The sequence below is a fragment of the Rutilus rutilus genome (assembly GCF_951802725.1).
Source record: "Rutilus rutilus genome assembly, chromosome: 7".
NCBI lineage: Eukaryota > Metazoa > Chordata > Actinopteri > Cypriniformes > Leuciscidae > Rutilus > Rutilus rutilus.
Window position 1 is genome coordinate 22,883,888 of NC_140221.1, and position 26,971 is coordinate 22,910,858.

Genomic DNA, 26,971 nt, shown 5'->3' on the forward strand with positions numbered 1-26,971 from the left:
AGAAGGCGAGAGAGTTTTAAAGTAATGCTGTTGATGAAACTCATAATTTATTTTGCTATGATTGTTCGGCTGTTATAAAAGTCATACCCAGAAGTTGGATTATGGTGGGAAAATAACAAATCTGGGTTTTATAACTCTTATGTTATGTGTGGGGATACACTTTCAATGCTTAAAGTCACCATGAAATCTTTTTTTATTATTATTATTTTGATGGATATAAGTATTTATTATAAATGATTTGTCTGTGCATTTTTTTATTCACGTGCCCTTGTAATCTTCCCCTTCAGCTTGCAATGACATCTAGATGCATTCACACCATGTCATAATTATGAGATTGTAAAAAGCGCTCACGTCCTCGTAGAACTCGTAATTACAACTTGTAAACTGGGAATGGCTGCTGCACCTCCTGACTGCTGCAGATTCATATTGGCTTTGATAGTGTTGCCATAGAAACGCATAATTAGGAGTCTGAGGCCATGAACAGCAGAATGTCACGTGTTGTCTTCTCGTAAAAATGCAATTACGACATGGCCTGCCCTGAACTAAAGACTTTATAGCTGTGCCCCAATTCAGAGGCTGCATCTTTCGAAGGCCGCGAAGGTCGGACCGAGCATTGTTGAATGGGACAGTCTAGCCTAGAGAGGATTGTTCTTGTTTTTTTATTTACATTTGTATCATTAGATATTTGAGTAAGTTGAAACCTAATACTTACATTTAAAAGTGTAATTCGGCATTTTCTCTCAAAACATCCTCTCGTCACTAGCGCGCATTGAATTCTGGCAAGGCCGCGAAGGATCCATCTGTTATGCCCTTCATTTCACGGGAAACGAAGGAAGGATGCATTTGGAGGAGCCATTTGAATGTCCGAAGGTTTGAGTGTCCGAAATCGCCCCCATACCCTCATTCACTATTCCCTGCATTAGTCCACTAATAAAGTTCTCTTGAGAGAGTGAATGAAAACAAGTGAGCGAATTCGAACACTGGGTGTGCCGGAAAGTGCTGCCGCTTTTGCATAGTTTGTGCTTGCTGTTTAATTATTTAAAACCTAGCAAAATGGCAGCTACAGTAAGATGAAAAGATTTATCTTGAACCCTGTCATGGAAAGTATGTACAAACTTTAATTAAACAATTTAATTATCAATTAAAAACGAATTTATACATTACACTGTAGCCACATTGGACCAGCGGTCTCGGAAATGGACACAGCCTTCGAATGGGAGAAAGTGCAACACGCAATTTGGCGGAATAAGTCCCGCCTTTTAAATAAAAGAGCCAATCGGCGATTGATAAAGTCATCGCGTCACTGCAGCTGCTGTCAGAAGTTCCGAATCCAGATGCTATAAAAACAGTCAGTGGCCCTGTCCCAAATGGCACACTCCGGACTTGTGGACTTCCTCAGAGTCCACACTTTGGTGACGTCATGTAGTGCAGACCTATAGGGCCCTTGGCGCGAGTCCACGAGGGGTCGATCGTCAAGCCGGAAATAACGGTCTGGTTGTTGTTGGACAGGAGAAATCACATTTTTGCGCTCCGACGTCTTATCTCCATGTCAACTACACAGCCTAATTTTACAGTTCTATATTTTGATATTGTGCATGCCACCTGGGCATTAGACAATAGATACATCATGCTTATTTAAATGATGTATACAGTTGTACATAATAATACATAATGTTCCATTTGAACTAAGATTACAATTTTAACACATAATGAAAATGTGCATGAGTTTCAGATGAATTTACAGGTTTCAATATTCATACTATGTTTACATATGACTCAGTAAAGCCCTGACATTCGGTTCTATTTATTTAATGAATCATAATGTGATCGTATTATTCAACGCACTATTATTATGTTTGAGACATCAACCACTGGTCGATGACCATAATGTTTGTATAAACTGTAGGTAACAACTGGTAAAATGTACATTTAGGTCATAAAAAACGTAATATTTTCTTCTCAGCCATGTCAACAATTATCTGTGAGCGAAATCTCCTCCCATCCGTTGTCTGATTGGCCTTTCGCAAGGATTCCTGGGTAGTTAAAATGTGTGGAGCCTGCATCTATGCGGGCTTCGCGGAAGACCGCTTCAAGGGTACAAAGGGGGCGCTGCTGAGCACACTTTCAGAGCGTTAAAACGCTGAATGGGACGGCCTACGGACTCGTAGACTCGGCGAGCACGGGCAATTTAAGTCCACGAGACTGAAAGTCCACATGAAGTGCGCCATTTGGGACAGGGCCAGTGTTCTGAGATGCGCGCTTAGGACTGAACATGCGCATTAGCTGCTCCAGCCTTAAAAAGCTTTTTAACGCTATTTGAATGAAATCAGATTTATGATACTGTTGTTGTCAGATTTCAAATATGAAATTTAATCGTAAGCTTGGTGAACAGCTTTGGAGAATTTGATATTTCTCCATTCAAAGAGGAGCTTTACTTGCATGACTGAACTCCCTGAAAGGCATTTCAAAGATGGCCGGAGAGTGAAATGGCTTGCATGAAAGGGACTTTTCCTGAACGCAGTATCTCTTCTCTGATGGTGTGTTCACTGGCGTCAGTGGCGTGAGGGCGGGACAACCTGTCACTCACATGAGATCACAGCAATAGCAAACCACAACCATCCAATCAATTCCTAATGGACAAAATCAAGTCCCACCCAATTTTCTTTTTTCTTGTAAGCCGTTTCACTTGGATACATCACAATAGGAAAGAAAACACTATCACAACTTCTGTTTCATGCTAGCTTTAAACACTCTTTCCAGAGTTTGTAGGCATGCATGCAAAACAAGCCTTTTTGTTGCCTATACCTTCGTATTCTGTCTACAGAGGGAGCAATTTTCATACATATTTTATCAGCTCAGTATTTTTTACAAATAATTGGCTGAGTGAATCACTCACTCATAACAATAACACAAAATAGCAATGTAATGCTGAAACAAATAAACATGTTTTATAGTGAACAGATTCAAAAGAACTGAGACATTAAGAGGAATCAAACAACAGTGATAATATGGTGTACATTCAAATTTTAATTGATCTAAAATCAATTAAAACATTATGGCAAATTATTTTGAATAAACTCAGCATATTTAGTATTTAAGTTTGTTTCGTATATGGGCCATTCTACAGAATTTGTTCAAAGTCAGAGTTGGAAACGTCTTGACATTTTTTAGTCTTTTTCCACAAATTTTGTATGTATGCAAATTGTATAATATCCAAGGTACACGTTTCTGGTAATTGTGCAGTTAATTATCATATTGTAATTTCAGAAAGTTTTGGAATATTTTTCCTCTCCCCAAATTGGTCATTACCGAAACACAATAATAAATAATTTCATAAGAAGGCTTATATTGACCTATTAATATTTTGTTTACATCTACCTTGTAAATATATATTTTTCTATTTAAAAAAAAAAATGTTTTCACAGGTAAATCAATAACAATTACAATTTTAACAATATTTCAAGTATAATTTATAAGATTTGTTGTATTTTGAATCCAATCTTTCTTTGGCATTAAGTTAATCATACTGATTTCAAAGTTAAGGATTCATTAGTTTGAATAGCCTATACATTGAACCAAACATATATGTATCTTAGTTGATAATTCAATATACTTTATTTTAGACAAAACATCCATGTTTCGGTCGTAATGGCACATTTTCGGTAGTGACAGTAATGTTTCGGTAGCGACCACATCACATTACAGAATTTTAACTCACATACTAAAACACTACTAAAACATACTAAGATACTAATGTACTGTACTAAACTGTACTAAAATTTTGTTTATTTCCGCCAAATAAATGATTATGTGTTCCTTTTTGTCACTACCAAAACAATGATGACATGTTTCGGTCATGACTGTTTCAGTAGTGACAATTTTATACTTTTGAGCATAGCTCAAAGATGCTAATCAGCAGTTAACTAGCACAGTTCTGAACAGTTGTACACATAAAAACTAAATTTTATGGAATAACATCCAAAAAAGTTTGCTTAATTGCAAAAAAAAAAAAAAAAAACTGTTTGGTAGTGATGTTCCTTAAAGTTACACACAGATTTTCAGACTTTTTAACACATTTCCCTCAAAATGATGGTACCTATCTACAACGAAAGATGAGAGACTATTTCCTGATCAAAAATGTAGGGGTGTGGTTAAAATCAGTCTTAGCCCAAACACACACTGTTTCGGTAGTGACATGAAAATGCGGGACACATTTTTTTTACTTAAAGTTTAATGATTTAAAAATAAAAAATATATTTATTTTTTTTATTTTTTTACTTGACTTTTTAAAAGAAATCAAAAATATATTTTTAAAAACAACAATGAAAAAAAAAAAGTTGAAATTTAGGGGTTAGGGTTCAGGACAGCCACCTACCAATTTATATCAATTTATATTTATATCAATTGTGGGATTCAATAGATAATAAAAGGATCTTAGTAAACATCTAAAATTTGAATACTTAAATGCTTTTTTAATGTGTTTTTTGGTTGTGGGACAGCAGTTTGCTCCAATTCTGTAGAATGGCCCATTTTTCGTTTCGTTTGCTTCCTATCACTTCCGAATCAAAATCATAGATGTTTTGCTTAATGCCATTTACGTGCTCGGAATTATCGTAAATACTAGTTTGCGTCCTCTCAAGTCAAAATTTGTAATCACGACTTCAGAAGTGGGAAGTAGGAAACTTCCGATTGCACGTGAAGGCAGAATAACAAATTGTAGTCAACGACCTTGAAACTGGATTTAAGAAAAACTACACTTCCCATCAATCGCAAGACCCAACGCGCATGAGCGGTAAGCGCCATATCCTGGTACGACCTTCTCATATAAAAAGGCAGGGTTACGAGTCAGAGTTCGTTAGAGAATAGGAAACCAATGATTCCCATATGTCCAGTAGTCTCCTTCACCTATGGTGAGTACAATTGTTTTTTTTAAAAGCACATTGAGATATCAGTGTGCGTTTCAAAAGGGGAGAGGATGTGTTTGGGATCATGTTACGGTTGTGCGGGGATCGTCGGCTTTCTGTCGTCGTAGTTTCCTGCGTGTTTTCTTCCTCCGCATGATACGGCTCTTCATCATGGTTGCCATTTCACACAGTCGCTTACCCTCCATGAATCTGTCTCTTTTTCAGTGCCCAGCCGGCTTGGTGAAGATGCCAAAATGGCCACCGGCAACTACTTTGGATTTACCCACGGTGCGGCGGCCCAGTACAGGTAAGGGCCACGATGTTTAATGGGGATTGCGCTGATGGTGGTGATGGTACAGTAATGGTGGGATTTGTCCCCGCTGCCTTTGTTGCTGGATTTGGGTGGGGGTAGGGGAGGGAGGCGATTGGCTATGCTTTATGCCTCGAGATAAACGGCTGAAGAGAAAATAATGCATTCTCACACGCATTTTACATACCCATGTTTATATATAGTGTGATATTTGTTTTGTTTTGTTTTTATAGGGAGAGGCGTTTACATTTTTTTATTCTGGGGAGCATTATAGGGAAAAATGTAATTACTGGACAAACTACAAATAAGAGGTTATAATACCGCTATATAATTTAAAGCTATTTTTGTATATTAACATTCGGTGTTGTGACCAGCAGGTGCAGAATTTAAACCGGTGATCATAGTTTAAAATAAACAGGTGTTATAATATCTACATTTTAGTTATAAATGTAACATTTTTGGTTTGAAACTTTTGGCCGAGGTTCAGTAAATACTTGTTTACGTTAAATCCCTTCAGACTGGTTTGCCCCAGGAGCAGACACGACTCCTATCTCTGAGTTATCTGCAACACGCGACGTTTTTGGGATATTAACACTGTTGTGAACTCATTCTGATATTCACTTGTTTGGATAAACTGAGTTTAGTCCGAGCAGCCAAAATGAAGTAGACTGCAGCTGTCAGTCATCTCTCCTCCAGCTCTGCACTAGAGCAGCTCTGCGCATGCGCGTCCAGCTCGACGTTTTTCTTTACACATAAGTGCAAAAGGCAATTTTACGTGGTCGCGCCACAATATTACAAAACCTGATTTGACATTTTATCGTCGTTAAACTAAAATGTAAAATCTAGCCGAATAAATTATAAATGTTGTGTGTGCTTTGGAAGGGCGACGTCTTGCGCCTCAAGGACCCTTTGAATGTCACTCCTGTCCTGATCCACTTTTTAAAGGGTTTAGTAGGCCTAGGTTGAGTAGTTTTTTTCATTTTTCAGTTACTTGTTTTTAAGAGTAATTATACTATTCCTGTTTAGGTGTTTTGCCACTGCTCCATGTGTTGATTATTTCTCATAAGCTGGATCATATTTCTGACCAGTTTTCCAAGGCCTTAGTGTTTGCTATTACATTGAGCTTGATGGCTAGACATTTTGGAAATATTTACAGTTTATACATGGGTGGATAGTGGTTAGACAAGTTGATTAATTTAGCTCTTCTAGATGCCTAGATTGTAGATGCCTATGGTGTGTTATAGCTCGAGATGTGTGATTTCAGCTTTTAGACCGATTGACGATTAGAGCAAGAGAGAATTAGTATTCGGATGACATTTTGTCTGCCTTTTTATCAAGAAAATGCTGCACTAAATCGTTTAATCCACTGATTTGATCTTCTACATGTATCTTCTGTCAAGCCAATGGATTTGGTGCATTAAGTCCAGCTATCAGAAAAGGCTATTATGAATTAATCTCCAATATAATGGCGCGGTTTCACAGACAGGGCTTAGTCCAAGTCAGTATTAGGCCTTAGTTCAATTAGGGCATTTAAGTAGCTTTTATAAACGTGTCTTAGGAAAAAAAAAACATTACTGGTGTGCATCTTGAGAAAAAACAATGGCACTGACACATTTTACGATATGTCATTACATGTTGCTTTCAGTTAAGACTGCTCAAATAATGCTTTTTACTCTAGGACTAGACTTAAAGTCCACATGAATTCAAAATTGACCATATTTACTTTGTTTGCCTAAATTGTTAGTTTTGTGGTGAACAATTCATCCGTGCAAGTCAATCCACACAATTTTTTTTTGGCTTTGTAATCTTTAATCAAAATCTGAAAATGCCCCTCCCCTCTGCCTTGGAGGACCTTCCCTGATGACGTATGTTTGACGGCTTGGTTTGGGAAACGCTTAACCACTCCCCTCAAACCGTTAGTCTGTAATGAGCGAGAGATGGAGAGGAGGAGCGCTAGAGTAAAACCCTGCCCTCTGTTCAATATTCCTTTTCACTGGGAAATACGTCACAGCACTGGAGAAAACTCGTTTTCAACTTCCGGTTCACGCGGACTTTAAGCCTTCTCTGTGAAACTGGGGGAAAATGTTATGGAGCAAGTTGAATGCTAACGTGAACATCCCAAAATATCATATCTACAGAATTCTAAAGTTTTTCTTGTCATTTAAATAAAGTAAAAAATGTTAACATGTATAATTAATCCTTGCATTTTAGATCTCATGTCAACTTCCCAAATGTATTTTGTCAGCTACCCTTATGTCTTATAGATATTAATTGCAATTGTTAATTTTATATTAAATAATTGCACATGCTTTAGTTCAGCACAGACGTTGGTAAGTTGGCAGACTATAAGCTGTCAGTGTTGTCATCTAAGACTCTGGTCCTCTCCCCTGCAGTCAGCAGCCGGCCGCTGGGGTAGCATACACCCATCCCACTACAGTGGCCAGCTATACTGTGCATCAAGCACCGGTGGCGGCGCACACTGTAGCGGCAGCATACGCCCCTACAGCCGCCACGGTTGCTGTTGCTAGGCCTGCACCAGTCGCTGTAGCAGCTGCGGCTACTGCTGCTGCTTATGCAGGGTACCAGCCAGCCCACGCTGCCACGGATTACGGGTATGCACAGAGACAGCAGGAGGTACCCCCACCACCACCTCCGGTCACCTCACAAAACTATCAGGTAAAAGAAAGGAGCAAATTTGCTTTTTACTTTTAGTTCTACTTTAGTACATTACTGTTCAAAAGTTTGTCAGCAAGATTAAAAATAAAATCTATTATTGGTTTTATCCTGGAAGGATGCATTAAATTGATCAAAACTGACAGTAAAGACACTTACAATGTTACAAAAGATTTCCATTTTGAAAAATAGCTCTTTTGAACATTCTATTCATCAAAGAATCTTGAAAGTATCACTGTTTTCAAAAAAAATATTAAGCAGCACAACTGTTGACAAAATTCAGCTGTGTCATAACGGGAATAAAATACAATTTAAAATATATAATTAAAATAGAAAAGTTATTTAAAATTGAAATAGGTTTACTGTATTTGATCAAATAAATGTAGCCTTGTGGAGCATAACTTTTAAAAACACTTGACCATGTCCCTTTACTGTTGCAGGACTCCTATTCATATGTGCGTTCTACGGCTCCGGCTGTAGCATATGACAGTAAACAATACTACCAGCAACCTGTGGCTACACCGGCTGTGGCTGCTGCAGCAGCCCAGCCACAACAGACTGTGGCCGAATCCTACTATCAGACCGGTACGCTGGACACATCTTGGCATTTAAATGGAAAAATATTTTCATAGTTCTGTTTTTATCTTTGTAAATTCTCTCCTATCTGTTCATTTCCAAATGTGAAAAGCCTTTGTGTTCCAATGCTATCTGAGGGCACAGAATGAAATCAATAATCTTCTTCAGGTCACCCTTTAAATGATCTGTATTGCAAAATATCCTTTACAACTTTGTTTTACTCCTCCCTCTAGCACCTAAAACTGGATACAGCCAAGGCGCCACTCCTTACACCCAGACCCAGCAAACGCGTCAGGTTACAACTATAAAGCCAGCCACCCCCAGCCCTGCCACCTCAACCTTCTCCATTTACCCAGTGTCCTCTGCCGTACAGCCGTCTGCAGCTGCCTCTGTAGTCCCATCATATTCTCAGAGTCCCACCTACAGCACCAATGCAGTCACATACTCTGGTAAGAATAGCATGCTTCAATTCAAAGTAGGGCTGTGCCGGTAAACTTGACAACCGCACCACCGCGGTTGTAAAGCGCCACCGCGGTGGCTGAGTAGTACCGGCGGTTGTTCGCCTAAAAAATTTTTTTGTATATGAATGCTGTTTTACATTAATATTATGACACACAAAGCTTTGTTTACAAAAGAAATAATAGGTTAGCAATTAAATGTTATATCGCAGCCTTGGAAAAGTTTTAATTCATGACGAATGAGAGAGTTGTACGTGAGCCCATAAACTTAAGCTTTGTCGGCTTTGAATTCTGGTTTGCGATCTGGTCACCCGATTATCAGCGAATTGAAAAATATTCCAATAGTTATTCCTTATAGAAAGCTTGAATTGTCTACTTTTAAACAAAACAATTCAAAACGGAAAATAAACCGACTAGCATATGCTTCTATTCCGTATGAAGTGTGCATTTCTCTCTCGCGTTCACTGCGAAGAGTGAGCATCGTCAACTTCATCTTTGCAGCCCGACACTGACACACACACACACACACACACACACAAAACACTTTATTAATAAACAATTCAAATGTCTCCTTGCTATATTTGACATGTTCATAATCATTATTTTTGCCGGTTCTTTGTAACAGCTGTTATGTGCGTTATTGGCAGCGTCACCCTCCGGTTACATGAACGCGTCACCGCTGCATCGGCACCAGAACATGGAGATTTTATTTTAGAGAATGATCGCACGACAGACATTAGAACATTAGATATTCTATAATTAAATCAACTAATCGAATATTCAAAAATCGCGACTCATCCCTGCATGGAATCTCTTTTTTCTTTTCCCATATCTTCACTCGCGTGTCGCGTCTCACCCAAATTATAAACGTTTCTTCCTTCGCTTTTAGGTCGATTATTTTCGTATTCTTTACTGTGGTAAAGTAGCCTAGAAAAACGCTGTAGGTCAGAGCCTACATTTTTACTTGTACGTCAAATTCTTTTTAACACAGTTTGTGCTTGTTATTAGACATGGTAATTGGTAAGGCGCGTAAAGTTCATTTCACACGCGCGGGGAATTTTAGTTTTGCTTTCTCTGGCAGCGCGCAAACAGCCTAAATGCCTTGCCCTTGTAGAAGATAAATTCGCTCTTCATACCTTTTACAAGTAGAAAACATGAAGATATCAGAAAAGAGATCGATGGTCTCTTTCCTGCTCGTGTCCCACATCCCTCTCAAAGCGCAGAGCGGTAGGCTATATCACGCGCCTTTGTGTGGAAATATTAAACGAAAAAAAAAAAAAAATAGATTCAACTTTATTATATTATGTTAGTTACCAGTATTTACTGATATTTATTTCAATGCTTTACAGACTTTAGTGTGTTTTTTTTCTTTTTTTTTTTCTTCAAAACAACCCCCCAATACATTTTGGCCAATACATTATGGCCATGTAAATAGCATGTGTTATACAAAGATTAATCAATATTTTGTCAAATGATGTGGGTATGTACTTTTACAACATTTGTTTAGAACACAATTAAAACTGCGCAGCGTTATCACAACAGTGAATTTGACATACAGTAACATCTATGATAACCAATGTAGTATTAAACCTTACTTTTCTTGCGGTTAATTCGTTTTAATGAAATAAAAGTGTGATGAGGTTCAAGAGTCAGGAAGGAAGAAGACAGGGGTCGGCGTGACTGGGACTCACACTTTATTAAAATAAAGCAAAACAAACAAAAGTCGCGCATTCACCGTGGCAACCGCGACGGCTCAAAACAGTTCAAAAATGAGAGCTCGGATCCACCGGTTTTCTTTCTCTGCGTCCAATTTTCTCTTCAGTCTCTCTCTCTCGTTCCAGCGCGCGGCTTATAAGCGGTCTCTCCACGCCGATCACTGCAATAAGACACAGGTGTTCGTCATTTGCACTTGATCTACTTGCGTCCCGCTCGTCTCTTCTCTCTCCCATTACAGACCGCGTTGAACCACGCCCTCCTCGCCACAAAAAGCATGTCATTAAACGCAACATTTATAAAACTAGAACTTAGCCTCATCCATGAACATGATTTTTCGATTCCCGTCTGACTGATTTACATCCACGGTGGAGTTGAAAACAACAGTTCCCATCATTCCACGCTCCTTCACATCGTCATCAAGCTACGCCGTTGTTGTTTGGAATGTAGCGCCCTCTAGCGGCAATTTTTTTTTGCATATTGTACCTTTAAATATTATCATATTTAAATGTCGTTTTATAAATGGTGTAATCTTTGAAGGATGAAATATATAAATATAAATTAAATGAATAGGTTTTTTTTTATGCTTTTGAATTATTTCAACTAACATTTGAGGGCAGCATTTTTATTCATAATCTGGAGTAGGGATGGGGCGATCCGATCCAGTATCGGTATCGGGACCCGATACCAGCGTAATTCACGTATCGGATTTTCCCGATCCAACCTGCGGAGATATCCGATATCCATGAGTCATGTCTGCGCTCGCTTTAACGTCTGCTGAAATGACTCCAAAAGTGATTCCTGCCGGCTAGTCTGTTAGCTGTCTGCAAACTGCGGAATGGATTTCCTGAACGGAGGCGCGGCTCAATGAGACACAGAGTTATGAGACACGCTCCCGCTCAGGAAATCCATTCCGCAGTTTGCGGCTAGCCAACAACGTCCGCTGTGTGGATATACTTCACACTGGAAACACCGCAGAGCAAGACAGCAAAATGCAATGTTTGCAATGACGCCATAATATGAGTCCTTTGAAGCTCCCTCGCGTCGTACAACACAACGACCGCAATCAAACATTTAAAAAAGTACCACGTTACTGTGCGTTCACACCAAACGCGAATAGCGCGTCAAATTCGCGTCTAGTTGGACGCTTGAATATTTTGAATCCATTCGCGCGTCCAGAGAAAAATTGACGTGCGTAAAAAGCAAAAGCTTGAAGCGAAATCGACGCGCGTCTGAGGCAAAATCCACTTGTTTGTTTGCACGATGCTGATGTTGATCGAGCATTTACTGCATCGGAGCGAGGATCACCCTTCAGATAGTGTGTGTGTAAGATGTATAACGTTACACTTGCACTTTTCTTATATTTCAAGACGCAAGTATTTGACATTTTGGGAATGTAATAAATATTGACATGACAATCAATTTGAAACCCCAGTTGCATATTTGTTTTCAGAATGGGATTATTCCTGTTAACAGGATTTCTTGTTTTTCTGACCTTATAACTTACCTCAAGTTGCCTTTTGGGACATACATGCATACATAGGCTACGTACATAACATATTATTACTTGCCTCAAGTTGCCTGTTGAGAGAAGTTTATTTCAGCATCATATAAAATAAACAAAAATTATAATAATATTAAAGCAAACACAGCTCTAGTATCGGAATAGTATCAGTATCGGCCGATATCCAAATTCAGGTATCGGGATCGGATCGGAAGTGAAAAAATGTGGATCGGTGCATCCCTAATCTGGAGCCTTGCAAACTTAAAATAAAACTGCCCATTGTCATTTCTGTAAGTTAAGTCTATTTATTACCACGGTATTTGTCAGTAATAGTCAAAATGGTGGAAAATGTGAATAACTGCGCTGCAGGTTGATTTCAGGTGTGCCCTGAAATTTCTCTGGAATTTCTTTCTTTTTGCTGTATTGAACCGAACTGTGAATTTTGTGAACCATTACACCCCTAACCTAAGGTGAACAATAGCCTTTAAAATGCATATAACAATGAAACCATAATAATTGGTTCAAATAAAGTATCAAAAGCAAGTAAACATATGGTTTTATTGAACAACACTGCTAAAATACATAAAGGACATCGGCTTAGAAGGATATTGACGTATTATCCTGTTTTGGCGTAGGTTTATAAATGATTTGCATTACAAATCTGATGAGATGCCGCATGTTGCGTTCTCAGATAAATTGAAGCAATCCAAACTCGCAGCATGCAGAGATGAAGTTTGAGACCATCTCCACAAATGTAAATGACAACAGTAAAACCCAAAGCTCGTCAGACATTATATTTTTTTACCAAATATATGTTATTGGAAACCCAAACAAATACAATACTATAGAGTTTATGTGGGGCAGCATTTACTGTGAATTGAGACTCGTGTGACCTGCATGCATGTAATTTTAATTTAGTCATGACAGCTGGGTTCAACAGCCTAGGAGTTCACAGTATATCACTGTTATGCACTATTTTAATATATCGTGCAGCCTTGGAAAACAGTCTAATAATTAGATTCATGGATTCTCGTCCGTAGACTGCGCCACTTCTGGTATTTTGTCAGATAATCAGCACAGGTAAATTGCAATCAAGGATTTTCTTTAAACGAGTACTCAAATTAAATCGAGGAATCGTGACAGCCCTACTCATTTAAAGAGGTCCTATTATGCTTTTTCACTTTTTCAACTTTAGTTAGTGTGTAATGTTGCTGTTTGAGCATTGGAACCTTGCAGATCTTTTTTTATGCTCAGTCGAACACGCGCTAAGCGATGCCAATCACAACACACTGGGCCAGCTAACCAATCACAGCACATTTCGTTTTTCGAAGGCTTCATCGAAAACGACGTTCATCCAGACGAGATAGAGGAGCTATATGTAAAATGTGATGATATAATAATGTAAAATGTGAAATCTTTTTTTCATCAATCAAGCATGAAAACATTCTAGTACACCCCAAAAACAAAATCAAGACTTCGTAAAAGGGCATAATTTAAAGAACCCCTTTAAAAGATGAGTAGTTCAGCCAAATGCTTGATTAAAATCCAACTGAAGGAAGTAAAATGCCTTTCTAGTACACTCTAAAGTGTAAGTATAAGCATAAGTAATTTTTCATGCATCTTGCTCTCCAGTTATACTCTTAAATTTGATTCCAGCCTAATTTTGAGTAGCGTTCATTGACGAGGCTTCCCTCTCCACACCCCGTCTGTATGTTTTAATACTGTATCAACTAGAGCCCGACCGATATGGATTTTTGGGGGCCGATATTAACTCAAAGAGCCGATTTATAAGCCGATATTTAGATTTTGAAAATAAACTGGATATTAGTCCCATTTCCTATAAACTGCACTTACACAACATTCAATAGCAAAATATCTGCCTGTTCTATGTATGTGGGCTGTATATATACAAACTTAAGATATGAAACGTAAAGTCCTTTGAACAAAATAACAACAACAACAACCAAATCAAAGTTACCAGTTTTAAAAGACTTGGTTCATAAATATAACTTTGAATAGGACTGGAGACAAATTCTGTTAAGTTCTGATAAACAACGCTCTCTCTCGCTCGCTCTCTCTCGCTCTCTCTCGCTCGCTCTCTCTCGCTCTCTCTCGCTCGCTCTCTCTCGCTCTCTCTCTCGCTCTCTCTCTCGCTCGCTCTCTCTCGGCGTCTCAAATTGTAAAAAAATAAAAAAAAATTCACTGTTACCGTGCGTAAATCAGACCTTTCAGGCTATAGCGAACGCAAATAAGCCTTATGCCAACATTATTATTAGCCTACAACTAAATTGTCGTCATTAAATAAGAAAACTAAATAATTGTGTAGATGATTTGCTTTGTGTAACCCGACATCAGACATTAGGCCGAAGTATTTTTTGCACACAGTGCCGCGACCAATTCTGTTTCCTCACTCCTTTATGACTGCCTGCACATTCACTGTGCTCGCGGCGGCTGCAACTTGCGCTCTCTAAAATTAGCTTATCAATGCATATCTAAATTCGCGCCTTTCTGTATCTTTGAAAAAAGAAACAAAAGATGCCGCAGCCAATGAGCAGCCGGCGGGGGCTGGCTGCAGGACGACTCAATCTCCACGGACAGTTTTTAATATTTTATCAGACAATATCTACTCAATATTTTGCTTAAGTGTAATTTTCGGGACAATTAAGGCCGGATTCGGGACAACAGCTCAGATTTCGGGACTGTCCCGAATTTTTCGGGACTTCTGGTCACCCTACCATGAACTCACTTAACCGTTGTTCTCTCTCCCTGACTCTGGCTGGATCAGCAGGCTGCAGGATATGTGGCGCGTTATACACGAGTGTTGTCAACTAGGACGTTGTAGAGCGCCCTCTGGTCGACAAACTATACATTGCAAACACTCATGACATGATTGAAGGCTGTTTCGTCCGTTTTTTTAATTTTTTAATTTTTTTTATATTAATTTATCGGCCGTTATAAATGCCGATACCGATAGATTGGAAAATGCCTAATATCGGCCAATAATATCGGCCTGCCGATATATCGGTCGGGCTCTAGTATCAACCCCAAACCCATGAACTTGGTATTGCTAGTGTCATGCGCTACCAGTTGAGCCACCGTATCTAGTTTTATAGATTTAAACTTCAAAATTACATTGCAATCCTATCAATCTCCAGTTGTGCTGTTGCCAATAATTGTTACTCTTTGTATGTTCAGGAACGTCATACTCTGGCTATGAAGCTGCAGTGTATTCGGCTGCTTCCTCCTACTATCAACAGCAGCAACAGCAGCAGAAACAGGCGGCCGTCGCTGCAGCAGCCACTGCCGCATGGACCGGCAGCACTTTTACAAAGAAAACTCCCTTCCAGAACAAAACACTCAAGCCGAAACAGCCCCCTAAACCACCACAGATACACTACTGTGATGTCTGCAAGATCAGTTGTGCTGGACCACAGGTATTTTATTATAATTAATGAATGAATTTATTGCTGTTTGAGCTTGTTTCATGTGTAAGTGCCTTGAATTGGTTTAATTTTTTTCCTTAATTATTTGTTGTTCCATGAATTAAATTTGAAAATGGTTCGATTAAATTAATTTTCTTTCAGTCATCAAAAGCATAAACTGTCTTTCTAGTTTATTGCATTGGGATTTGAAAATTATCATAAGTACTTGCAGATGTGCAAAGTTAATTGCTTTTTTTTTTGTCAAACTACACAGCAGAGGTGTACTTTAAAAAAGGAAACATGGAGGAAAAATTGTGATTCCTTAACAGCTTCATTATAATTATTTCTTCAAGTTTTTAAATGAAATGCTCGTGGAGTGAGCTCTGAGCAGCTCTAGAGGTGAAGTTCATATGGTCATGTCCTCATATAGTGTACCGAAAACACAATGAGCATCTGTCATGTGATTAAGTCAAGTCCCCTTTATTTATATAGCGCTTTATACAAAACAGATTGTTTCAAAGCAGATTTACAGTGTTTGTAGTAGGTGAAAACCGCACCACTCATAACAAAAGGTCAGATACTTGCATGAATTGTGGCACCTACTGTATATGTCTTATCGTCTATTTTTCAGACCTATAAGGAGCATCTGGAGGGTCAGAAACACAAAAAGAAAGAAGCCGCGTTGAAAGTATCGCAGAGCAGCAGTAGCAGCAGTGGAGGCGGAAGCTCCGCCCGCGGCACACAGAATCAGCTACGCTGTGAGCTCTGTGATGTGTCCTGTACTGGGGCAGATGCCTACGCCGCACACATCAGAGGAGCCAAACACCAGAAGGTACATGACTCACTTTCTGATTTCAGCACATAATAATCTGCTTTAGCCTGTTTTTGGCAGCTCTGTTTTAGAACACGTATAATTCTGGCTCTCCGTTGTAGAGAGGGTCTCTTAGGGAGTCTGTCAGTTACAATATACAAGTTTTTTGAAGGGGAATAATGATGCGTTAGTTCAAGCATACTAGATTATATAATGCCAAGTTGTAATGAGTAAAAAAATCTTCATAGCACTGGATTCTTTCAAAAAGTGGGTGGGATGTTTATTAAATCCGCCTAATATCTTAATTGCATTCTATTTCTATAGGTTGTGAAATTGCATACCAAGCTAGGAAAGCCGATACCATCCACCGAGCCCAGTGTTGTTTCCCAGTCCTCTACCTCCAGTACTGCAGCCCCCAATAAGACTACCAGCTCCAACATCAACAGCTCCACAAGCACATCGTCCAACCTCTCTGCTTCCTCTGTTTCTGCCTCTTACTTAAAATCTGGCAGCATGGTCAACAACATGGCTTCAGCTGCACAGGGCAAGAGTCCAGTGCCCAACAGTGTCTCGGTCAACAGCACCACTGTCAAGAAAGTCAACACACCCAAGATCAACTTTGTTGGTATGTCTTGAACAAATGTTATTTGTTCTTTGACTGATCCTATGGTACTTTTATTTATTTTATTTGTTTTTTTTTATTTAATTGCATTATTTTCTTTGCATGACCAAAACAGGTGGAAACAAATTACAGACCACTGCTGTTAAAAATGATGAATCCAAGATTGAGGCAGCTAAAACTGCACAGTCTGCAGTGTCTGCACCACAACCGGATGGAAAGAATGAAACACTTGACCCTCTGTCACCTCAGTCAGCACTTGCAGCCCTGCAGAGTGATGTTCAGCCCGTTGGACATGACTATGTAGAGGAGGTATCAGAAGGAAATTATTATAAGGAAAAGTTCCTATGTGGAAATGAAAGTAATTAAGTCATGTAGCCAAGTGCAAACAAAGGTTGTTTTTTTTTGTTTTTTAGGTAAGGAATGATGAAGGAAAGGTTATCCGGTTCCACTGCAAACTGTGTGAATGCAGTTTTAATGACCCAAATGCCAAGGAAATGCATTTGAAAGGAAGGAGACATCGACTACAGTATAAGGTTAGTGGGTGATTTAGTGGGATTAGTTTGCAGTGATCCTTTTGATTAATGCAGAAAAATCTAAATGGTTGTGATATTTCAGTGTAGCTGATTTTTGTTTTTTTTTACCATTGTAGAAAAAGGTGAACCCAGATCTCCAGGTGGAAGTGAAACCTAGCATCCGAGCCAGGAAGATCCAAGAGGAAAAGATGAGGAAGCAGATGCAAAAGGAAGAGTATTGGAGAAGACGTGAAGAAGAGGAGCGCTGGAGGATGGAGATGAGGTGTGACGCTTTTTCTCCCTCTATGTCAGTATCTGCATTTGAGAATTTTAAGAGGTCCTAAATATAGTGTTTGTCCTCAGACGCTATGAAGAGGACATGTATTGGCGGCGTATGGAGGAAGAGCACCACTGGGATGAAAGACGCAGAATTCCTGATGGTGGTTATCCACAGGGTCCACCTGGACCTCCTGGTCTTCTTGGAGTGAGGCCTGGGATGCCCATTCCTCAACCACAAGGACCAGTGGTAAGTCCTGAAAACTGCTATGGAGATAAAATGTGCTGGATTTGCCAAAACATGTGGCTTGTGTTTGAGATACACAAGATATATTATACCTACAAGGTGCAAGATATTTATATATATATTTTTAAAGGAATTACATTTGATGCCATCCTTGCTGAATAAAAGTTATCAAGTTTAGGGCTGCCCCCGACTAAAGTTCTAGTCTACTAGTAGTCCTTAAATTTAAGCCATTAGTAGATTAGTCGTTTATGATATTAATTTTACTTTAATGGGAGAAGGAGGTGGCAACAGAAAATGGTTTCAAAGAATATTATGTGACATTGCTAACATTGTTCTACTTTACAGAGAAATACTAAACCATTTTTAACTTTCTGCTCAGAATTCTAGAAAAAAACGTATTCTTAATCTTATCAATTTTATAAATGGTTTTGCTGCTCAATATTTGTGGAAAGTAAGTAGTTTCTTGAGCACCAAATCAGCATTTTAGAATTGATTTCTGAAGGATCGTGTGACTGTGGTAGTGTAGTTGGCTGCAAAAAGGTCTACACAGATTTCCACAAATTTCTTTATGGGACTGATAAATGAGGTTCTTTGTTGCACAAACGGATGGTTGGTTGAAAACAATCCATATGGTCAAATGGCCCTTACCTATCAAAAATTAGGAAGTTCTTGACTAAAATAAGTTACATTAAACAGCTTAATTTTTTTACTAGTATATCAGTTTTGAAGTGAATTTAGTTTTGTTGCACATTTAGTCGTTTGTTTTTTTAAGAGAATCATCAGATTTTTTAAGAGGGAATCATCAGATTTTGTGAACATATATCTATTACTGAAATGTCGTAAACCTATTTGGTTTATAACATCGTGTTTTTGTTGCAGCCTCCACGTCGCCCTGATTCTTCGGATGATCGTTATGTGATGACCAAACATGCAGCTATTTACCCATCTGAGGATGAGCTCCAGGCCATCCAGAAGATTGTATCAATCACTGAGCGAGCACTTAAGCTTGTCTCTGACATCATTACTGACCAAGATACAACTGTAAAGGGCAACGAAGAGGACAAAGAAAAGAAAGAGCCTCCCAAAGACAGGTGGGAGAAGAGTGCTCTAATGTTTCTCAAAGCAGAGAGGAAAAAAAAGGCCAAAGCTATACATGACCTCTTGTGCATTGCAGGGTGCTGAAAGGAGTGATGCGAGTAGGTGTTCTTGCCAAGGGGCTGCTTCTGCGAGGAGACACGCATGTCAACCTGGTCCTCCTTTGTTCTGAGAAGCCAACCAAGAATCTGCTCACACGCATTGTGGAACATCTCCCTAAACAGCTCACGGTACTGGCTCAATGCAGTGTAAACCGCAAAATATTAGATTTTTACCTGCAATATTCATTTCAAATGCTTTAAAGGGATAGTTCACCCAAAAATTAAATTTGTCATTGATTACTCACCCTCATGGCGTTCCAAACCTCTAAAGCCTTTGTTCATCTTCGGAACACAAATTAAGATTATGACCTAACTAACCCTTTAAGGATGTAGAGTAACTGCACCACCTGTTACTGTGGGTCAAGGTTTGCCCAATCTTAAATAGATGGTTGTGACTTTTTCAACACTGCTAACCCATGTGTTTCTCAGATCGTAACACCGGAGAAATATGAGGTAAAAGGCTCCATTCAAGAGGCTGCCATTATCCTTACCTCCTGCACTGAGTCCAAGATGCAAGTGACCATCACCCTCACCTCACCCGTCATCCGAGAGGAGAACCCCCGGGATGGAGGTTGGAAAAGACGTTGCTCACATTAACCGACTACCTATCAGATTAATATTTTTATGCTGATTTTGACAACCTAAAGAGCCCATCTGTTGGCACTGTGGAGATGGAAGTAGATGTTAATACTGGCACAATTATGTTTGCACCTTTTGGACTTGGAGCATTTAATAAAAAATAAATAAAAAAGGTTTGAAAGTAGTAAATATTAAACCTGGTATGTGCTTGAGCTTGGCCATACATAAGTGACCGACAGTTTTAAAAGTTAACCCATTGAGGTAAAGTGCCTCTTTCTCTTTATTTATACTTTATTTCATTTGAAGCCTGTGATGTTCATACTATAACAGGATTGAAGCCCGTTCAAGTGGCTTCAAGTTGCTTTAGAGCCGAGTTCAACACTGCCAGGTTTTCCCCAACCATCTCCGATGCCAGCAGTGGTGCTCCGGGTCCTCTCTTTGTAACACCTTTTCCAGTGCTCTTGAAGCTCTACCCAAAACAAGCATGATAAGTGTTTGCATTGTGTAAGTCTAGTTAGTCCCGGGTAAGATTCATTTTTGTTTCCTGTGTTCAAGGGGATTGTGTCCTATGCAAAATCATTTTCTTTCTCAGGGGGTCATAGAGTTTGTTCAGGGGTAATATTCTGCGCAAACAAAACTTAATTCCTGATTTAGTTCCTGAATAGAAATGGAATGTGTACCATGTCCCCACAGGAAACAAATCTTATTTTCGTCTGGTGGTGAAAATGTTCACCATTCTAAGGTCCCCTGTTCCAAAATGAAAGTGCTCCCCTGAGAGAAGCAATCCAAATATAGAGCTTGATAAATGGCAAAATTTGGCTTTCAAACAGGTGTTACTTTAATTCCTCCTTTAGATGAAAAAAAACAAAACAAAAGTATGATTAAACAAAATGCCACATTTCCCCAAGTAGTAGATCAAGCACCAATAACCCGTTTGTCTTTTTATATCCTTACAACGAAGAGTATTAGTTGGTAAGAAGTCGCTGAAAGTCTTAAATGCAGGCTTTGTGGCCATGCCACCATTCCTGTTTAGCTCCTTAGGGGAGTATCAGTCAGCTTTTGGGAAGAAGGCTTTGATAGAGGAATCTTTGGTTGGACCTGGGGTTTTACAGCCTTCGGTATAAATTGAGAAATGGGGGTTCTCCAAACCCAATCATGACAGGTATGCATGCAGTGATGTCCTAATCCTCTTGCTGGGAGCTTCATATTTTCTTGCCAGCACGCATTGCTGCCTTCATGTATACAAAGCTTTTCAAGTCCAGCCCAAAGCCTCCTTGCATTTTCAGCAAATTGTCTCCCATCTGAGGCTACGTCTACCAGCTCCGGAAGGATTTTTGACCAAGGTCCCCCTCCTCAATACCTTCAAACACTTTGCCACACCTACCATTGCCATGTTACTGTAGTGGGTTGCTCCAAATACTCATCAGCTGTTAACATTACACATCTCCCTTGATACCCCTGTTTTACATCATCATGATTTACACATCGGGTACCATTTGTAGCCCATTATCTTTCCAATGTTTCTGGATCAGTACAGTGACTTTGTTTTTCAATGGAATCCTCAAAGTATTTTTCATAACATTATCCCTCAAACTTTACAATGTAGACATTGGAATTGGAATTGGTAGAACCATAGCAAAAGAAGAACTTTAGCCTCAACTGTTAAGTCAGCTGGTTAAAGATGGCAAGAGATGAGGGAATTGTACACTTCCCGAATACATTCAAATTGGACTTGTGGTTTAAAATTCCACATATGCAACACATCTGATACTGGAAAACTAGAGCAACCAATTTTTGGATTTTATTAGCATAAAAAAACAAAACAAATTAATGTATCCTAAAGGTTTTTTATACTATAAGGAATAAACAGGATGGTACGTAGTAGGCCAAATTAATATTTGTAAACCTATGTGATGATGAAAAATTACATAAGATGGATGTTTTAATGTGTGAATCGGCTATTAGTAGCAATTACGGATTGTATCAGTATGATGACTTCAAGGCCAGTTCACTATATTTTAGCATTTGAAACTCATGCATTGTCATATTCCCATCAATTTCAAATGGTGGATTGCAGAGCATTGATTTGACGAGCCATAACTGATATCTTTATCAAGAGATTTATATTGCTAGTATAGGTGTCATGCTCACTATATGCAAAGTACCAAAAAAATCATGAGTGCCTTTCCTATTCTAATTATAAAATCCTACATCGCAATGCCACATTCTCTAGTGTTTTCCCACCCGCTTCTATCCCTGAAAAAGGCCTTTTAATTCAGGACTCATCTGTCCCTATCCTGTTTCTTTCAACACCACATCACAGACTAAATAGAAGTGCACCCAATGGCAAGTGTAGCTGATCCATAATGTTGTTGAAAAGATCTGAAAGATTCTGCATATGGGGTGAAATGTGAAATACACATACAGGTTTTTACGTTTTGAAAGATATATGATCAGGAACAGACTGGTATGTGTGGCAATGTGTTCTTGGCAGTCTCTCTGACCTGGTCAAACACCCATTCCTCACCACCATTTGACAATTCGATCCATTTTTAGATGTAACCTCGAGTATGGTGAAAGACCCAGCGGACGTCTTGGACAGGCAAAAATGCCTTGACGCTCTGGCTGCCCTACGCCACGCTAAGTGGTTCCAGGTTCGGAACATCATTTTACTTTCTTCTTGTAGCCTTATGAGATGTATTCCTTTTTATGTGTTCATTTAAGTTGTTTAGTCTTTTGTTTTTAAATTTTAAACCTCAAAGTTGATTTTTTTGGGAGGAAAAAGTGATACAAGGATGCAGTATAAAATTTGGTGATTGATACTATATCGTTTCCATTTTGTTTTTGTATATATGAGCTGATTTGATCCTAACAAATTAAGCATCCTTGCATACATGTCATTTATTCATAAGTCTTATATTAAATACTTAGCATGTAAAATGATTCCATAAGGCTGCAGAATACCTTTGCATAAAGTGTCATCGATAAGAGCTTTCATGTTGAGCATTTGTTTTTGTTTTTTTTATTTATTTTTTTATTTTTTTTCTTCTTTTTTTTCTTTATTTTTGTTTTTTTTTTCTTGGGAATAGGGATTGAGAGGAAAGGAATATCTGATTAGTTTACTGTGTTGTTGCCATCTCCGCAAATACACAGGCAAAGTAAAGCAGATTTCCTTGACTGCTTCAGTTCCTATGCAACTACTCTTGCAAACTGATCTTTTGTAAAATGAAAGTATATGTTTGTGAAGTATTTGACAATTGAGGTCAAGGTTTACAAGATTACCAAGGAGTCATTCCAAGTGAATCTTGCAAACTTTGAACTCTTGTACTAATGGTGAGGTAAAATACTGCTGGGAATGGCAGCTTTAAAAAAAGTCAATTGGTCCAGCTGTTTTTAAACCAGTTAAAAGCTTCCATTGTGAACAGTAGTGTTGCACCTCTCTCTGAACTCTGCCATGTTGTATGTCTTTACTCCTGTGCATTAACTAATCTTGACTTCACTTCACTGCACTGAAGGCTAGGGCTAATGGGCTCCAGTCATGTGTCATTGTCATTCGAATACTGCGTGACCTGTGTCAGCGGGTACCCACCTGGTCTGCCTTTCCTAGCTGGGTGAGTTAAGACAGAAATGCCTGGCCATTGACCATTTGCACATTTTTCTCCGTTCATACATAGTTACACACTGTTGGGGATTAGACGCTTAAAAGTGTGGTCACATTTGTGAAATTTTGCATGTAAAAGAAGGTCCTTTTTTTCTATTGTCAATAGTGTAGTAAACAAGTTCCTTTCAAACCAAGCAGGTCTGTGACTCCGTGTGACCAACTTGAACCAGTTATGAAATCTGCAGGTGGTAATCTTTAACCCTCATGCAAAAAATCCTGATTCTGTGGATTCATATTATGAATTTTAATGACAAATGTGACCACACTTTTACATGACCGCAGGTGTTTTTAAAATGGTGTAGTTTTTCCAGTGATGGACACAGCATATCACAATGCTAAGTTGCTGTTGACTCCTGTTTCGCTGGCATTAACACAATGCATAGATCTGTTCCTGTCTACATTACTCACGATTTCATACGTTACTGAAAAGCAAGCTTGGAAAGCTATCCCATGTAGTATGAGAGGCCTTTCCTACAAACCACCATGTTAAGTTCTGACTATTTTAAGGGATTGTTTCTCCCCAATTTCATTCCCTCCTTTATACTGTCCTTGGTGTAGCTTTGTTACTTGTAATTTAGCATCCCTAAGACTGTTGCTATAGAGCCACAGTACTGCAGAGTTTTGCTTCATCCCTAATCAGAAGTGTTTGCTTCAAAAACACACCTGAATAAGCTAATCGAGGTCTGAAGGGTTACTAGAATACTACAGGCAGGTGAACTTTTATCAGGGTTGGAGCAAAACTCTGCGGGACTGGCTCTCCAGGACTGACGTTCGCCACCCCTGCTATAGAGGTTGTAAAAGCACAATGCTGCTTTTCAGTCCTACTTCATTTTATCATTCTCCTGTCTTCCTCTTATGAGTAAACTGCTGCTTAATGTGCCATTATTAAGAGCAAGTTTGATATTGTGGATTCTATTAAGTGACTGTTGACTTTTCAAGGCTATGGAGTTGCTGGTGGAGAAGGCCATCAGCAGTGCCTCTGGACCGATGAGCCCTGGAGATGCTCTGCGACGAGTCTTTGAATGTATTTCCTCAGGCATTCTGCTGTCTGGTAAGAGGGCCCTCTGATAATATCTGTAGCTTTTATGTTGATAGTCAAAAAATTTAAGTTTTATGTAATCAGTTTATTTTCCATTGCATAAAATGAAAATGTGGGATGCATTAATTTACTGACAGCTTAGTCGTATTGTTGCGTAAAAATTCAACTTGAGAATCTAGGTGCTTAATTTAACATGATCTCTGGCTTGTATGCCTTTCCTTGTAATGCAGGTGCTCCAGGATTGATAGACCCCTGTGAGAAGAATCCAACAGATACACTGGCTAGCATGGAAGAGCAGCAGAGAGAGGACATAACGTCAAGCGCTCAGGTGGAGTACACAGTAACTGCTTTGAAGAATATTTTCGTCATGCATTGACTTCATTTAAAAATATTTTAAAATGTATTTTGACAGTTATTGTATAATTATGCATGCAGTTATGGTCTCGTATTATTCGAGAGGTACATGCATTTTTTTTTTCAGTTTGTGTATTGACCAGCCGCTTTCTCCACAGTTTGCCTTGAGGCTTCTGGCGTTCCGTCAGATTCACAAGGTTCTGGGTATGGACCCCCTGCCCCAGATGAACTCGCGCTTCAACGTACGAAATAACCGCAAGAGGCGTCGCGATAACAGTGATGGCACTGATGGATTTGAAGCAGAAGGAAAGAAGGACAAGAAGGACTACGAGGGGTTCTGAAGTGCACTACAGTACAACTAGCCCTGTTCACCCTGCATCCGTTTCAAATTCTGTTTTTCCTGGTATACAAAATGCTATTTCTGTTGATCTCTGTGCATGCCGATAATATATTTTTAAGAACTAGTAAAGACCCGATTATGGCCACTTGGGGAAATGCCAGGCTTTATTTCCTTGACACAGACTCTAGCCCATCTCAGTTTAGTCTGGTGTCTTGGTTTAAAGATTGGAGATGCGCACAATCTAGAGAAGTTGAGCCTAAGTTCATGCTCCTTTTAGCACATTGGATGTGATCTTTCCCCATATTTGGATCTCTTATGTGTTTCAGGCTAGGCATTTCTAGAAGTTTGAGCTGCGCACTTATGTCCATGTGGAACAGATTCTTTAAAGTCCATCTTATCCTTCCAGTTACACATGTAACGTAACTTTGACAATGGCTTCCTTGGCATTGCAATAAATTGTTTAGGTGTTTTCGTAATTTATTTTGTTTAGAGACATTCCTCTTAAAAACGCAAGATCAAAGATAAGATGGTTGGTTTATGCAACGGGTTCGTCCTGTTGTGATGAATGTGATAACTTTGACTGGACGTGGATTTATACAAGCATGTATTTTCCATTGCTAGTGCATTCTGAAGGCTGGGTTGGCTTTTAACCATTTGTAAATTTGTCATTGGCTAACCAATGTCCTTAACCTCTCTAGGACCTCATTCCTTCTATATGCTTGCAAGTGATGTAAAGCTGCACTTGTCCCAAAGTTAGGCTGTAAGTTTGCTGATAGCTGTGCCTCTGTGGTGTAGCTCTCACATTTCTCAAGACACCAACCGTTGAAATCAGACCTGGGCCAAATACCAGAAGTATCTACCAATTGTAAAATGTAAGGAATCTTGAGTTACAGGCCCATTTCAGATTAGTTATTCACTCAAGGAAGTATTCAAAGGGTGATCATTTGGAGTGTTTTAAGGTCGAAGACTTTGTTTTTCCTATCGATCTTGTAATTGACCCAGGTCTGCCTGTGTTTTGTGTTCATATTATTGTAAACCCTAAATGTATCTGTAAATGTGATCATATAACTGTATGATCTCTAATATATGATCATTTAAAAAGCCTGTATCTAATCTTGCAATAGATCTTCAAAACAAATGCCTGTATGGTTTTAAAGCACAGGAATGTTTTTTTATGTTTTGTTTTTATGGATTTTGTTTTACTGGTTTATAGATGTGTAGTTGCTTGCTGTTAATTTTGATTTCTGGTTCGAGTTTGTTGACGGGAGGAACAAAAGTGAAATATGTGTTGTAACTGCAGATTGATGTAGACTTAACCTTTGATGCTTGTCATTCACTGTCAAGGTACTACTACAATGCTTATAATAAAGACATTTCTGAAATTATACATCCTATGAAATATAACTGAAATACATGTAGAGTCATATTCAACCAGAAGTTTTAGTTTGGTTTATCTTTATTGGTTTTGTTTGCTTTGATATTTCAGAATGTTACTCACAGATTAAAGGATTCAAATCTAGGTCATTTTTGTGTATTACTTCTAGATTGCCACACAGGTGCTTGGTTATCTTTCCTGTTATGCTAATGAGGAACTACTTTAGTCTGTGCACTGATGAAATGAGGAAAAAACACTAGATGTGCAAACACAAAACAAAAAAAAACAAAAGATGTTGAAGCATAAACCTTCTCTAACTTTAGGGCGTAGGCCATTTTGAATACCACTGCTGATTTGGTCAGCAACGAGGAAGCGCAGAAGATTGACAGCCTTTTCATC

At 38.9% G+C, this 26,971-nt stretch overlaps 1 protein-coding gene across 1 annotated transcript; it reads left to right on the forward strand.

The window, feature by feature from the left end:
* The first annotated feature begins 4,737 nt into the window (after positions 1–4,737).
* Positions 4,738–26,716, forward strand: zfr (zinc finger RNA binding protein). The gene is made up of 20 exons (XM_084413908.1): positions 4,738–4,910; positions 5,130–5,211; positions 7,608–7,890; positions 8,328–8,472; positions 8,697–8,912; positions 15,334–15,572; positions 16,192–16,392; positions 16,696–16,996; positions 17,109–17,302; positions 17,407–17,526; positions 17,643–17,788; positions 17,869–18,031; positions 18,908–19,119; positions 19,203–19,353; positions 19,654–19,795; positions 22,360–22,457; positions 23,319–23,414; positions 24,404–24,515; positions 24,734–24,831; positions 25,016–26,716. The coding sequence occupies exons 1-20, from the start codon at positions 4,874–4,876 to the stop codon at positions 25,196–25,198; spliced, it is 3,219 nt and encodes a 1,072-aa protein (XP_084270034.1). The 5' UTR covers positions 4,738–4,873; the 3' UTR covers positions 25,199–26,716.
* The last annotated feature ends 255 nt before the right edge of the window (positions 26,717–26,971 follow it).

What these genes read in the sequence shown, in the direction of transcription:
- zfr (XM_084413908.1), top strand. Translation starts at nt 4,874, where the DNA reads ATGATTCCCATATGTCCAGTAGTCTCCTTCACCTATG. An exon ending in ACCCAAGATCAACTTTGTTG is followed by an intron (nt 16,997 to 17,108) that starts GTATGTCTTGAA and finishes TGACCAAAACAG; the next exon opens with GTGGAAACAAATTACAGACC. An exon ending in GACATCGACTACAGTATAAG is followed by an intron (nt 17,527 to 17,642) that starts GTTAGTGGGTGA and finishes TTACCATTGTAG; the next exon opens with AAAAAGGTGAACCCAGATCT.